At 38.1% G+C, this 15,364-nt stretch overlaps 1 protein-coding gene across 1 annotated transcript in view; it reads left to right on the top strand.

Moving 5' to 3' along the window:
* The first annotated feature begins 12,042 nt into the window (after window positions 1-12,042).
* Window positions 12,043-15,364, top strand: part of FANK1 (fibronectin type III and ankyrin repeat domains 1) — a 38,944-nt gene continuing 35,622 nt past the window's right edge. The window contains exon 1 of the mRNA XM_039344647.1: window positions 12,043-12,160. Coding sequence (XP_039200581.1) covers window positions 12,139-12,160 — 22 coding nt within the window. The 5' untranslated portion in view covers window positions 12,043-12,138. The remainder of the gene's footprint in view (window positions 12,161-15,364) is intronic.

Consider the following 15,364-nt stretch of genomic DNA (forward strand, 5'->3'; position numbering starts at 1 on the left):
AAACAGAAAGGAATGGACTTACTGATGCTATTGAGAGCATCTCAACGAAAATAAATGAATGAAGAAATAAGTACAGTTATTACTCTTCCTCCCCTTTAAGCCAAGAAGATGTTTATGGTATTTCCCCCAAACAAAATGTTTTGGGCAGATTCATAGAACATGTGCAAAGAAAAACAATAAGGATTATTAGAGTTTAAAAATTAGGCTTACAAAGGGAGACTAAGGGAATTGGATATGTTTAGTCCTGAGAAAGGAATATTGAGGGGGAAGACCAGCAGACATCTCACAGAAAGCCAAGAACTTCTTCTTTTTTGTCTAGAATGCAGGACACAACATTCTTACTGGAAGGCAAATTCCAGATGAATGAAAAATGTTCTAATATTTAGAGAGTTTATTTTAGAGAGTTTAATAGTGGAGTCAATTGTCAAGGGAGATGGTAAACATTTTTTGACTGGAGGTATCCAGGCAGATGTCATGTATAGAGGATGTTTCATCTGGTTTCCTGTGATAAAAAGAGGGCAAGAAGGATTCAGTGGCTCTTTCCAGTTGTTTGGTAGTAATTTTGTTTTTCTGTTATGAATCCTGTTGGTCAGAATAGAAGGAAACCCCTCCATTCACTTATTTGCAAAAAATAATGATACTATATTGTCAACACCGATTTTTTCCCCCTCCATGCATCAACAGCTAATAGGCTGGATTGTCTTTCAATACATTAATATCAAGTATATTAATATTACAAAACCATGTGGGCTGCTTATAGTGCTTTTTTTGTCATAGAATGCATTGGAACAGAGTTCCGGCACCTTTTTTTGACAGATTTTCCAAGTTTTAAAAGTAACTTTTGAAAATTTGATGTTTGGTCCATGTGGACTTGAATTGCCCTGACGAGCGTAGCAGGTCGGCGGCAAAATCATTAAAATGGTGCATGCGGGCTGCTTCAGCCATAGATACTAACAGCGAGGAAAGCAATCGAGAAGATTTCCCGGACAAGAATTGGACAACATTTTGGAATTTACTGTGAACATTTGCCTTAAATACAATAAATTAAATTTATGTTAAGAACTGAATATATATTTTTTTAAATAAAAGACTCGGGTACCTTTTTTCTTACAAAAAAGGCACTGGCTGCTTATACATATGTGTTGGGTACCTTTTTTCTTACAAAAAAGGCACTGGCTGCTTATACATATGTGTGTCTTAATTATGACCTGGCCATTGAACATTGCAATCTTTTTCTTTCATCTGTGCCAGCTCAATTCTGAGTACATTTCTGATGAAAAACAATTATTTTCAAAAATACATTCCTATTTAAAAATGTGCTATTGAGTATATGTCAATGAAAATATTGTTTTCTAATTGTTATGCCTTGCATCCAAGTTTCAACTATAATAGGAGGAACTTCTCTCAGGAAGTTTGCTGACTGGCTCCTCATCAAAGCGCTGCTTTGAATAAACTGCTTTGAAAATTCCTCCAGGTTGTACAGCGGAACATTTGAAACCAGCCCACTGACTGTGACAGTAGCAGTCTTAGAGGAATACCCTTATAGATGATCTTGCAAACCACTTTCTACAGTTTGCTTACAGCACTAACATGTGCAAATCTACTCAGATTACTATTTAGATCAATGGAACTTACTCCCAGATTAATGTATACAATCACACACTTAATGTAAATTGAATGTTGTAAGAATTCAGTTTCAAAAATAGGTTATGAAGAGGCTGAGCCCCATGTAAAAGAAGAAATGTGATAATTTTGCTTTATCTTAAGCCAGCAACTTATAGTATTCATTCACAGCCTAGAAATATCATATTATCTCTTTCTTTGGAGTTATGTTCCTCAAACAACAATCCTAAAGCAGACATAAAATAGTCTTTCTGCCTGCCAGAAATATATATAACCTCTGTCTGATACCTGCTTTCACTATTGCTGTCAAAATATAGTTGTGGTTTTCTGGATATTTGAGGACATGTAATTATAATTAGCAGCAGTTTGGCTGTCATATCACAACTTATTTCGGAAGCCTAAGTAATATATACTTGAGCATTTTTCACTTTTATGAACAATATCTAAAGTGATGATTCCATAATTGCTGAAGACAGGTTGATGTCAAGGTTCCGACTAATGAAACACTTCAAAGAACTTCCAGGCATTTTATCCTAAAAAGTCTTTTTATTCATGTGACAAAATGTCAGCATGGCATGATGAAAGGATGCTAAGATCTGAAATCTCCACACACCCCCGAGCAGTTATTTTTGCTAGCATTTCCCCTCCCTTATTTTGCTGTCATGATTTACGTTCTCCAATTAGTTTGAAGGGCAAAGGTTCTCTTCCGTTCCCTTTCCCGGCTTTTCTCTCCTCCCTCATTCTCATCTGAATTAACTCTAAAAGTACCAGACAGTTCTGCATATTTTGTCAAAGCAAGAATATTCAATATTAGCAGCGTTGACAGTTATCCTTTCTCTTTACAGCATATCATCTGGAAAATATCTGTAACCACACGTAAGGAAGACTATGATGCAAATAAACCTGATGATTACATTGGTTACAGCAGGGGTCTCCAACCCCTGGGCCGTGCCCTTTTTAAAATTGGGCCATGCAAATAATGGGCAAGTGCGTGTACGAAGCTCCATTCGTGGGAGCAGTGGGCAAGCATGCTTGCGAAACTGCACATGTGCAAGTGGTGGGCCCTTGCACTCGTGAGTGAAGCTCCACTTGTGCAAGCAGAGGGTGCTCGCGTGCGAAGTTCACATGCCCCACCTGCGTGGGGCTGGGCCACCAAGGTGGAATGGTTGGGTTAGGGTGTCTAACCCACAGTGTCTAAGCTATATGTAATATGTCAAGCCTTTTCTATTGAATAACCTATAAAAAATAACTGTTTCCACATGGTTATTCTGCTAAGGAAGTAGTGGTGAATTAGAGATAGCCAGTCAAGTTTATATTATATCTGTAAGAAGCCACAAGCCACTACACAATCTGTTGGACTGACATTATAAACATATAGGGACTGTATATGGTCCCATACCATTCAGAAGACATTAAAGGTGAAGTCTTAAGTCAAACTTGAATTCTTATGACTTCATCAATACATTCATATAATTCTCCTGGCAACAGGATAGAAGTAGTTTGCAATTGTCTCTCAGGATGCTTTTTTGACTTCCCACTCTAGCTTTATGGCTGTATTATTTCCCATCTTAAGTACTACTCAAATCCAATTGCTTAACCTTTTGAGATCATCTTTACTCACAGATTTATTATTGAAACCCAAATTATATCTAATGTTATATGAGACCAACCCAGCACCTTCTAGATAAATTAGATGATGACTCTTATCATCCATCATTATGGATCATACTCTAGTCAGAGCAAAAAGAAGGACTTAATATTGTTACTGTCAGTAGTGTCAGGAAATTAACTTGGCAGCAAGGTTTAACAGTTGATAGAAGAGATTTTCCATCTGGGGAACATTTTGCTCAATTTGGACTGCTTCTCCAACTATGGCAGTTGTGTATTTAAATTGCCTGGCCAGAAATCTGCTCACATAAGAATTGCACCCATCCAAGAAGCAGCAATTCATTTACATGAGGAAATGAAAAGAGGTATTACCCACACATATTCATGTGTGTCTGTGTGTGTGTTTATAGAGGAGTGGATAAACTATCAGTCTTTATTCCAACTGACAGTAACTAATTTCCCATACTAACTGCACCTCAGATTGCAGTCCTTTTATTTTAAATGTAAGCCATATAAAGATTAAGATAGCTGATAGCTTTATAATTCTCTACATAATGTTCATAATTTAATACTATTCATAAACTGTGAAAGAAATTCGTAACTATCAGTAATGGTCAATAATCCACTGTGATGGTTTGTATGTAGGTGTGTGAATTAGAGACCAAGTAGGAAAGGAGTGCACTTAGGGTAATGCTGGACTAAAAGATAAGTGACCATGACTTCTGGTCCTTCTTTAGGAATGGGAGCCATCTGGGTGACTTTGGGCTAGTCTCTTTCCCTCAACCCTAGATTGGGAAATCAAAAATTCTATATTTCAACCACACCAGACAGACATAGTAAATTACAGTCTATGATCTTCAGTGATAGGTCTTCATAGTGTGCATGTATAAATATATGCATGTATGATATATGCATATATGCAGTGGGAATGCAATTGTATGTAACTAAGGACATGATAATGTAAAGCAGGGATCTTCAAACTTGGCCTTTTTATGACTTGTGGACTTCAACTCCCAGAATTCCTCAGCCAGCCTGCCTGGCTGAAGAATTCTGGGAGTTGAAGTCCACAAGTCATAAAAGGGCCAAGTCTGAAGACTCCTGATGTAAAGGGTATTGGGGCTCACTGTCTATTCTTTTGAAGGGGTAGGGATTATCTTTTAATACTATTTTAGCTTAAGTTTGTGACATACGTAGTCATTCTCGGCTAATCTTAGAACAGTTAAGGTGGACCAGTGTGGGGAGCAGTAGATGATTGTGGGGTCACAAATTATCCACCTCTGTATTCAGGAAACTAAATAAAGATGCATAAACCACAGGATTGCTTCCCTTTTGTAGCAGGTCTCACATTTATTGACTACTTCTTAACCAACACTAATATTCATTTCATTAACCCTTTCAGTGCCAAACATTCTGCTCTTTGTTGTTGTGTTTGTATGCAAACAATTGTCTCACGTTAAAAATGGGCAGAAAATAAATATTCTGCACACACTACTGAGGAAACGTCAGAAAAAGAGAAAGACTTTATTACTAAATAAACTCATACAGTTTTTTTAAAAAAATAAATACCGCAAGCACTGCCTCAAATGAACATCTATAATTTGCTAGATGTCTAACTCCTAGCAACTAAACAGTTCAATAAATGGAAATTATCAGCCTGGATAAATGTCAAGACCTGGGGTCAGCCAAATGGTGAAATCTGAAGTGAAAGACAGTTTTGGGGATTTCTTGTTTTGCCCTAGATTAGACTGAGTATATTACAAAGTGACAGAAACAATTTATAGGGATAAAAGGACACGAACTCTCTCACTCTTGAAGATTCCATTTATTCCTTTTGTTTAACAATGAGACTGCATTTATGGGGAGGATCAGGGCCAAAGCCATATCTACTCCAATGGGGCTAGTCTAGAGCACAGACCTTTCTCTGTCATTTTAGCAGAAACTTAGCTGTCTGCCAGGAAGAAATCATCAGCCAGCATTAATTTTTATTTGAAATAGAAGGATGATTTATATTTAGCCCTGCAACTCAATATTTCTGGAGGAATTCTAGCATGATCCTACCTTTTGTAATATGTGAGCAGCAAAGTGATTTGGGTATGACCTACATGACCATAAAAAATAATGAAAAGACAATCTATTATTTCTTCTCAGAAGAACACGTTACACAAGTTCAGTTTATATTATGCAATGAATCATATAAAAATGATAGCATAAATCTATTATTGTCCCATCTCTAGTTCTACCTCCCATCAACCTGACATAGAATATCCAAATAACATATAATGTATTACTTCTTCATGACACCCCAAATTTACAATTCAGCTACTTTCATTCATGTAAGGATCATGAGACCAAACAAATGGAGTAGTAAAAAGAATCTCTTTAATTAGCATCGGATTATAAAAAGGCATTGCTTAAAACCCTTGCCAAATTACTGAATCTACTAAGTGTGAATGGGCAAAGCAGTCATCCTTGGCTTTCATCTAGCATAGCAACAATTAAAAGTGGCTAGGTTCTAAAATTACTTACAACGACATTGAGAGAATCACTTTATAACAAATGGAGTTATTTTTCATTTGTTAAAGTAGGTTCAGATATCAAAGGAAGCATTTCTGTTGCTAGGATATTTCATTTTCTACACTCAAGCAAACACTATCTGGTGGGAGGGGCAAGGAAACAATGACTCTCTGACTGAATAGTATTATATTTGCAAATATAATGATTGTGTGGAATCAGTTGCATTAATTTGACAGGAAACTATTATAGAATTATTGATTGGATCTATAGAGGTAGAGTAAATAATTCAATATTACTTTTCTTATTACCACAAGCTTGCTAATAAAGAACACAAGTAGTCCTTGGTTAACGACTACTCATTCAGTGACGGTTTGGAATTATGATGGTGCTGAACTAGTACTTATGACTGGTTATCAAAGTTCTGGCTGTCCCAGCATCACCACAGACATGTGATTGCAATCCAGGCAGCTGGCTCGCACTTACAATAGTTGCAGAGTACCAGAGTTTCATGACTGCCATTTGTGACCTTTCCTGTTGGTTTTTCACAAGCAAAATCAGTGGGAAAGCCAGCAGGCAAGATTACTCCCACTCCTTCTGCTTGTTCTCCTGAAGAACTTGGCTCTGCAGATCTTGTACTGTGTAGTACAGCAGCCAACTGTGCATCCTCCAGCACCTGGCAGTAACAATCCTCAATGTGTCTTGGCTGCACTTATGCTGCACTATGGCAGGCACTGGTGCACCTTCCCATAAATGGCAGTGGACATTCCTAGCACTGTTGGGATGTGCAACTTCCTGATTAATGGAAGGAAGGAAGGAAAGAAGGAAGGAAAGAAGGGAGAGGGAAGGTGGGGGAAGGGAAGGAGAAAGAAGGGGGAAAGGGGGGAAAGGGGGTGAGAGGGAAGGGGGCAAGGGAAGGAGGGGAGAGGCTTTCTGATGCTCCCTGCCAGTTTCTTACACAAAGAAACTCAGTGAGGAAGCCAGCAAAGAGGCAGAAGTCACTCCCATTCCCACTGTTATTTTGTCCACCCATGGTTATTATTTTTCTCTATAACAGTGGTTCTCAACCTTTTTAATGCCGTGACCCCCAACTGGTCGTAAGTCAAGGACTACTCAACTGGTGCAGCACCGTTTGCAGAATGGGACTTTTGGCGGGCTCAGCAAGGCAGAGACAGCCTGGACAATTCCTATTGGCTTTTGAAAGCCAATAGAATTAGGCTCTATTCAAGAGAGTCTATTCTATTGGCTTTCAAAAGCCAATAGAATAAAAGGGAGTAGCACAGCTAAGGAAAAGGGGGAAAAATGGCGGACTGCGTTGTTTGGCGACCCCCGTGAAATGGTCGTTCGACCCCAAATGGGGTCCCGACCCACAGGTTAGGAACCACTGCTCTATAAGTAAATATTTCTGAAATGATGACCCAATAAAGCACATGTTATCTAGTATTTCCTATTTATGCTTTTAAGTGGGGGTAGTTTGTGAGATCACCATTCTACTTAGTATTACTGTTCTGAATAATCATTATTCAGCCATCTTGAATATTACTCCCTTTATTGAAATATGCAAAGTATCTAAATCTAAGCTCAACATAAGAATGATTAGGGTTGTCTTTAGATCTAAATTTAAAATGAGAATAGCAATATCACTTAGGGTTATATACCACTTTATAGTGCTTTACAGCCCTCTTTAAGAATTTACATAGTCAACATATTGTCCCCAACAATCTGGGTTCTCATTTTATTGACTTCGGAAGGATGGATGATGAGAGTTGTTCTAGAGATCCTTTCATTAGTATTAGAGCTGAAATGAAAAATAGATTCAAAATCTGTTTAGCTATGAATCTCACTATAAGATACAGTACAGGTTACTTACTAAATCTTAATCTAACATTTCTCAGAAAAATGCGAAGTGTATATGCCTACTAAGATCTTTGAAGACTGGGTAAGATCAGAATGTAATACCATAAATATAATACTTGTTTTTTACACCCACACAGTAAATCAGTATTACTGATTACAGAATGTGATTTTCAATTTGTTCATGCAGGAAACAGTTACCTCTGCAACCAATTCCTTGTTTATTCTAGCACCACGTCTCAGTAACCATAGAGCTTTTCTGTGTACTCTTTACAGTTTCCTGAAGATTAGCACAGAAGGAGCGCTAGTTTTCAGGTGCAAAACTACTGAAGGGAAGGTAATGTAATAATGTGAGAGTGCAAGGTTTAAGATAGGAGGGGTTCCCTTTTTGTGACAGATCAAAAGATGTAACTCGGATAAGGTGGGATTTTACAAAAAGGATGTGTATGACAAAGACTGTCTCTGTGACTCTGGCTAGTTCCTACTTTTAAGCATGGCTAATAGGGCTACAGGTAGTCCTCGACTTATGACCACAATGGAACCCAAATTTCTGTTGCTAAGTGAGACACTTGTTAATTTTGTCCCGTTTTATGACCTTTCTTGCCACAGTTAAGTGAATCACTGCAGGTGTCAGGTTAGTAACACGTCTGTTAAGTGAATCTGGCTTCCCCATTGATTTTGCTTGTCAGAAAATCACAAAAGGTGATCACATGATTCTGGGACACTGCAGTCATCATAAATATGAATCAGTTGCCCAGTATCTGAATTTTGATCACGTGACTGTGGGGAAGCTGCAATGGTCGTAAGGGTGAAAAATAGTCATAAGTCACTTTTTTCAGTGCCGTTGTAACTTTGAATGGACACAAAATGAACTATTATAAGTCAAGGACCACTTGTATGTCTTCCTTTAAGAAGCTATACGGTTAATCTATCTTTTTTCACATTGGGAATTTCAATGTCCCATCTAATGTAGGATACAGTATACTGTACATTAGGAAGTACTTTTGATACAAATTTTAATATATATGAGATTATATGTTAGTAGCTCTCTGAAAAATTTGTAATATTGAAAGTATATTTTTACAGTATAAGATGAAGTGGCAGGGACCATGATTCCAGAAGTTAAAATTTTGAGCCTATATTAGATAAATGGTCTTTTAACCTTTGCTATGTCACTTTTCAAACTGCTATGACACTTTGATCTTAAAATCTTGTAGATGCAAAGTGCCCTATAACTAGGAAACTTGGATACATAGCTTCAGGTAGTCCAAGTTTAGAAACTTCAATTGGGACTAGCAATTCTGTTGCTAAGCATTGCAGTTGCTAAGTAAAACATTACATCACCACGATGAGCTTATGATCTCATTTCTCCTTTGGTTGTTAAGTGAATTCCCAGAATCATTAATGAAACACTACGTGACCATGATTTACAATTTTACTTTTACCTTCTCTATTAATTCTGCTTGTAGCAAGCCAATTGCAAAACCCTTGAATAGTGAGCAGGTGACAGAGAGATACTACAACATTTGCAAATACAAAGATTGACAAAAAAACCTCTATTTTTTATACTATTGTAACTTTGAACAATTGTTAAATGTGGCAGTTGATAAGTGAGGACTATCTATAGAATGTATTGTTTTGACAGTGTCTTACATCTGGGCTTTCACAACTGGGTGATCTTTGGTTGCTGGACTATATGGGTTTTTAGTTCAACTAGAACAATTTTTCTTACGTTCCATGAACTGTAACATGTAGGACAGAGTATCATATGAGATGCTGGAGACCTTGAACAGACCTTACAAATTAAACAACATTAACAAACAAATAAGATTTAGTTCACAATTCATACTGTATTGAAACTTTTCAAGTGTTGAAGGAAAAGTCTTCATCATGGTTCAGTCCAAGCTGGGAATAAACAACATGGCGACTGCTTTAGAAAGAAGGTTGCAGTTTATTGAAGAGGAGAGCCAGACAGGAAGATGGCTCTGGAAGAAAAGAGAGTGAGCACATGTAGGGAGTGGGTTTTTATACCCTCTGGAGCCTTTTGTCTGGAGTTGTTCCTGTGGCATAAACTTTGACCTGAGTTTGAGTGTGCCCTTTGGCATCTGTGGATTAATCCTATTATGTCCGGTCTTAGAGTTTGGGTGGAGTATGTAGATTTTAGGTGTCTTTGTCTTCCTAAGCTTCTAGCTGGGGGCCTCCAACCTTCCTGGATTATTTACATCTGCATTTCTACAGAGCTGGTTTCTGCTTGGGGAGGGAGTCTTGGGGCTCTTAAGAAAAACTGGGCATGCTTTTCTGCCTCTATAATATTTCCTTCTCTTTCCACACAAGCGTTATGTTTAGGTTTTCATAGGGTCCCTTTGTAAGTGAGATGGGCAGTTTCTAAATTTGATAAATAAATAAATAAAAATCAGGTTAGAAATAAAAATATAAAATATGTAAATGAAATGGAATTTCTAAAGAATACCTTGGCCTGAAGTTCTAGAGCTCCTAATTAAAAATTAACTAAATATCCAGTTATGCAGGTACATTATTTTGATAAGAGAACAACAATTACAAGAATTATGCTTAAAAATACAAATGCACTTATTAAATCTATACAGCACATTGCAAATGCTTGATAAAAACATCCACCTGAGCACTCTTGCCCATTTTAACATCCCTGAAACAATCACAATCAGATAATAATGCAAACTTTCCATGAATAAATGTTTCACTTGCAGGCTAGGTAGTCTTTCTGGTTACTAGAGGGACTGCTTGTCTCCCATAACATCTGTCCAAGCATGTTCCAGAATCCTCTGATTAAACAATGTCATGTCTCCGGATCCAGGAAGTATACTTTCTCTGCAGATGGCTCCCACTGTGATTTTGTTTAGAATTGTTGTGAAGACCTGGCTCTTCATCCAGGCCTTTGCCAAGGAAGTGAGGCCCCCAGCACTTGACATTTTGTTGATTTTAATACTATTTGATTGCTGCAAGCCACCCAAAATCATTAATACTTGGGGGATAGCATGATTTATTTATTTATTTATTATTACAAATGAAGAGAAAAGCAAATCATTAGAAAGACTCATTTGTAAGTCTTCTATATGTTTCAGCATTCTTTCCTCTTTCAACTCTTTCCCATTGATAGAGTCAAATAATTCTGACAAATACTGATTCTTAAGAGTAAAGGGTTAAGCAATCCATATTTCTTCTTCATACAATATTCTAACAATTAAGCACTGACTGAGTTTTTAGTGAAGATCATGACATTAACAAAATGCCAAAGAGTTAAGAGTGCAGGTGAAAAATAAAAGTCATTAAAATAATTTAGTTCAAAGTTTATACTACCTATTCAATTTGAAAGTTTTGGTCCTGAATGTTCTCTCTTCATTATCACTTTAGACTTTGAGGTTCATTAAAAAAAATTAATCAAAGTTCAAACATCAAAACATCCTCATTTAGAATGATGTGTATCTTGAGATGCAATGTAGGAAAAATCAGTAGTTTTTGGCATGTTCAGTTAATTAACCTCGTTTTCAGTTTGGACTAATTAATAGCAAGGTGGTTTCGTTCTCCTGCAATATAGTCTCCAGCTTCTCCTTTGCTAATATAGAATACGATTAAGAGTTCTGTTATGCCTCCCTTTTGCCAAAAACCTGTTTCTCGATTCCTATGAAAAAGTGACTACAGAATGAGGATATTTTGACTGATTGTGAAAAGGGTCACTTAATCTCAATTCAGTGGTTTTTATCACGATGCAAATGTTTGATAAATATATTATAACAATCTTTAGTTTGGTGTCAAACATTAAAAAAAATAATCAAGGATTGCAAACTGAGTTTTTTGGGATTTGAGAGACAAATTATTATTTCACTGCACTGCTTAATATGAAACATCTGGAATCAGATCAAGGATTTAAACGGTTTCCCCAATGCCTTCTTCAGAAACTGACTGGTCCCTGAAGCCTGCACATATGAAATTATTTCTGGGCTAGGCCAACCACTGAATTCCAGAATTCTTTGAAATCAGGTCTTCTCAAAAGGTTGCAAGAAACCAAGGAACGTTCAGCAAGCAATATTCCTATTTTATACATTCCTGCTATCTCGCGTAGTTTCTTGCTGCCCTTTGATGTATACAACAGCCTCTAAAAACAGACACATCAAAATACCGATGCGGGAACCTTCATAACGATGTGAAACATCCTTCCTCTCGCTAAAAATAACCTTCGACTGTTCGATTGTCTCCTCACTCGGTTGTTTCCTGAAACAGGAAGGCAACTCGGAACTGCAAAACGGGACAACTCTGACTCAGAAACTCCCAAGCGGAGTTTTCTCGTGATAAAGACTCGATTCTTTATCTAAACGCTCCACTTCCCTCCATTTGGCATTCCGGCCAACTGTAGATGGCGACGAATTTCTGGGTACACCCCTCCTCCCTTTCTCCCACCCCGCCCAAAGATCAATCTGTGAGCTGCGCGCCTAATTGGGCCGTTACGTTGTTATGGCAACTGGACGCCGGCGCGGCCTTGTAGACTGGAGTAAGCTCTGAAGGCGGATGCTCATGGAGCCGGGGATAGGTGAGGGAGAAGGGAACGGGAAAGAGGGAGCCGGATGACAGAGAAGGAGGTAAACGGGGGAGAGCCCCTTGGGGCAGAGAGAGGGAGCGGAGGACTGTCCTGGAGACCCAGAAAGAGAAGCCCCGAAGGCTTCTTGGAAAGTTGAGCACGGAAACTTGGAGCTAATGCAGCCCAATGTTGCTGAGCCGCGTTCAGAAGGGGCACGTGCATAGTGTGTAGATCCCCAGTGCCAACTTCTCTCCAGAAAGGAAAAAAAATTACACACCGTATGGAAAAGGAGAGAGCCCAGCTTTTACTGGAAGGGTATAAAAGGGAGACTAGTGTACAGGTAGTCCTGGACTTAGGAGCACAGTTGAATCCAAAATTTCTGTTGTTACTTGTTAAGTGAGTTTTGCCCCATGTTACGACCTTTTTGCCACTGTTGTTAAGTGAATCCCTGCAGTCGATAAGTTAGTAACTCAGTTGTTAAGTGAATCTGGCTGCCCCATTGACTTTGCTTGTCAGAAGGGCACAAAACGGGATTACACAACCCTGGGACAAAGCAATGGTCATAAATATGAACCAGTTGCCAGGCATTTGCATTTTGACCACATGATCGTGGGGATGCTGCATAGGTCATGTCTGTGAAAAACGGTCATACGTCACATTTTTCAGAGCCATTGTAACTTTGAACGGTCACTAAATGAACTGTTGTAAGTCAAGGACTACCTGTATTGTATTCCTTTGGGAATAGGAGACCTTGGAATGGGTGCAAAATTTGTGCTTTAAGAAGAAAGGACAGGAGGAGGAAGGACTGGTACAAATTGTCATCTTTTTTTCTTCCTTCTCTCTCTGGTAAGGTTTTGTTTGCAATCCATATGGAGGTGCAGTGAGAATCAAATGGGATTCTGTCAGTGAAAAGGTGGCAATCCTCTGAAGTCATAACCCTGTAGGATGCTTGGATCCTGTGTGCCTTGACTTTAATATTCCAGATCCAGAACAGTAGAACAAGCAATTATTTGCCCCATGTGTACCTTGATGTATAGGAATGTTTTAGCTCCAAATGGATCTCCATTCTGAAATAGAAGATACAATGTTAAGAAAAGCGGGCTTGTTGATTTAAACTGAAACACTGGGTCAAGTTGAAGTGAGGAAGAAGCAGAGCCTGATGTTATTTCATGGATCCCAGGAACAAGAAGAATATGATAGTGTTGGTTTAAGGAGAAGCATTCAGAATAAGAGTCCAGTAAAACAGGAGTATTTTTCTTAGAATGAGAAAATAGAAAATGTGCGGAAATTGCATGATGGAATTGTAAGGAACAGATATTCAGGTTATATTGGGGAATAGATGGGCATTAGTGCTGAAATCCTATAGTATAAGGAATTGGAGAAACTTTTAAAGAGTTTTTGCAAAGATCATTTTCTTAACAGTTGAATGATATATAACGTTCTAACATAACTTTACAATCAACGGGTAGAGGACGTTTGAATTCTGTTAATTTTTCTTGGAAAGATTATTAACAAAAAATAGCCATTAAAGTAATTTGAGAAAATTGAAATTTTAAATTTTTTTGATAATGTGCCTTTGAAACTTAGAAATGTAATTCTTTGCTGGAGATGTGCACTTGCCCTAGTAGTATCTGTAAATGTCTTTCTGGTTTTCTCTGTTAAAATTTGCAGTTTCAGAAATGTTTTCTATCAAATAAACACATACATACATACATACATAACTAACATACATACATACGTACATACATATATAAAATAAATATGCCTCCCATCTTCCCAATAAGGCAACCCTGGTGATTTACAGGTCATAAAAAGATAGAAAAGCAATTAACAATTTAAAACTATGCAAATTAAAAATTTTAAACTATGCAAAAAAAACCCCGAGAAGTAGATGACACAGGGATGGGATCTTATCCTGTTAACCATCTCTGGTGGAGAGCACCCCCTTAGAGGCCGCAAGCCAATTGGCAAAACCAAATTCTAATACCCTTCTGGGAGGCCAAAAGGGTGGGAGCAGTTTTTACATCCAGTAATAGAGTGTTCCACATCCCCGTGCATCAACAATACTTGACCGCTCATTCTATTACTGTAGCACAACCAACACAAGGTATGACAAGAATGACTATCATACACCCAAAACATCTCAGAAACAACCAACAGACTATTATAACCATATGACATCATTGTAGCACACAAACCAATTAAAGACCTCCAAAACATCTTACTGTAAACCAAAAGACCCAGCAGCCCAAGAATTAAAAACACTTTGTACAACATATGGTTGTAGAGACTGTAAAGCCACCATGTAGGAGAGACAGGAAGAAGACTAGCAGAGCACATCCATGAATACAGTTAGCAGTAATGAAAACTTAATCTCAGAACATATGAACAGACTCAACCATAATTTCAGCTAGGGAACTGTGGGTAATCTAGGCCAAGCCAAACCCCCAAACATTAGAGAATTCCTGGATGTGTAGCATTCAGACAAATAAGCTATCAATAGAGCATAGAAATAAACCATATTAAAACACTATTCAAAAGAGATAACAGGAAGCCAAGAAGGAAACAAAAAGACCAGAAAACATATCCTGTAGCAATCAGCACCCAGATAAGCAAGGATTAACACCAGGCAAAAAATTCAAGTAGAACAGAGGTCCCCAACCTTTGGGGCACCAGGGACTGGTTACGTGGAGATAGGTTCTTCCGTGGACCGGAGGGGCGTGGTTTTGTGTGTTACCTGCATCCCATGGATGAGGTTTTGCTTCTTTGTGTGGCCCGGTTGCTGGCATGCTGTGGCCCTGTACCGGTCCACAGACCGGGGGTTGGGGAGCCTGGAAGTGGAAAATAAAACCTTAATGAAGGAACTACCAAGGAGAAAACTATGTTCCCATCAACCCTGTTCAAGCTATTGAACATAAACAGGGAGCAAACCCATACTAGCACTTATATGTTCTGTAATAATAAAACATTTGAATAATAAAACATTTACAAGAAAACAATTTCAGAGAGCACCAAAGATTCCACTTTTATAAATGACTCCATACTGGGGGCATTTGCAGAGCTTTGTATGAATTATAATTACCCACTAGAGCAGAAGTCTGTTTAGAATACCTATGACATGCTTTTAAATATGTCTACAAGCAGGATAAAGTGGGAAATACCTGTCTCAAAATAATCAAGAGAAATACAATAGAGGGAGTGAATAATATGTTAAAT

The sequence above is a fragment of the Crotalus tigris genome, unplaced genomic scaffold (genome assembly GCF_016545835.1).
Source record: "Crotalus tigris isolate CLP2741 ecotype Arizona unplaced genomic scaffold, ASM1654583v1 scf7180000017536.10889498, whole genome shotgun sequence".
NCBI lineage: Eukaryota > Metazoa > Chordata > Lepidosauria > Squamata > Viperidae > Crotalus > Crotalus tigris.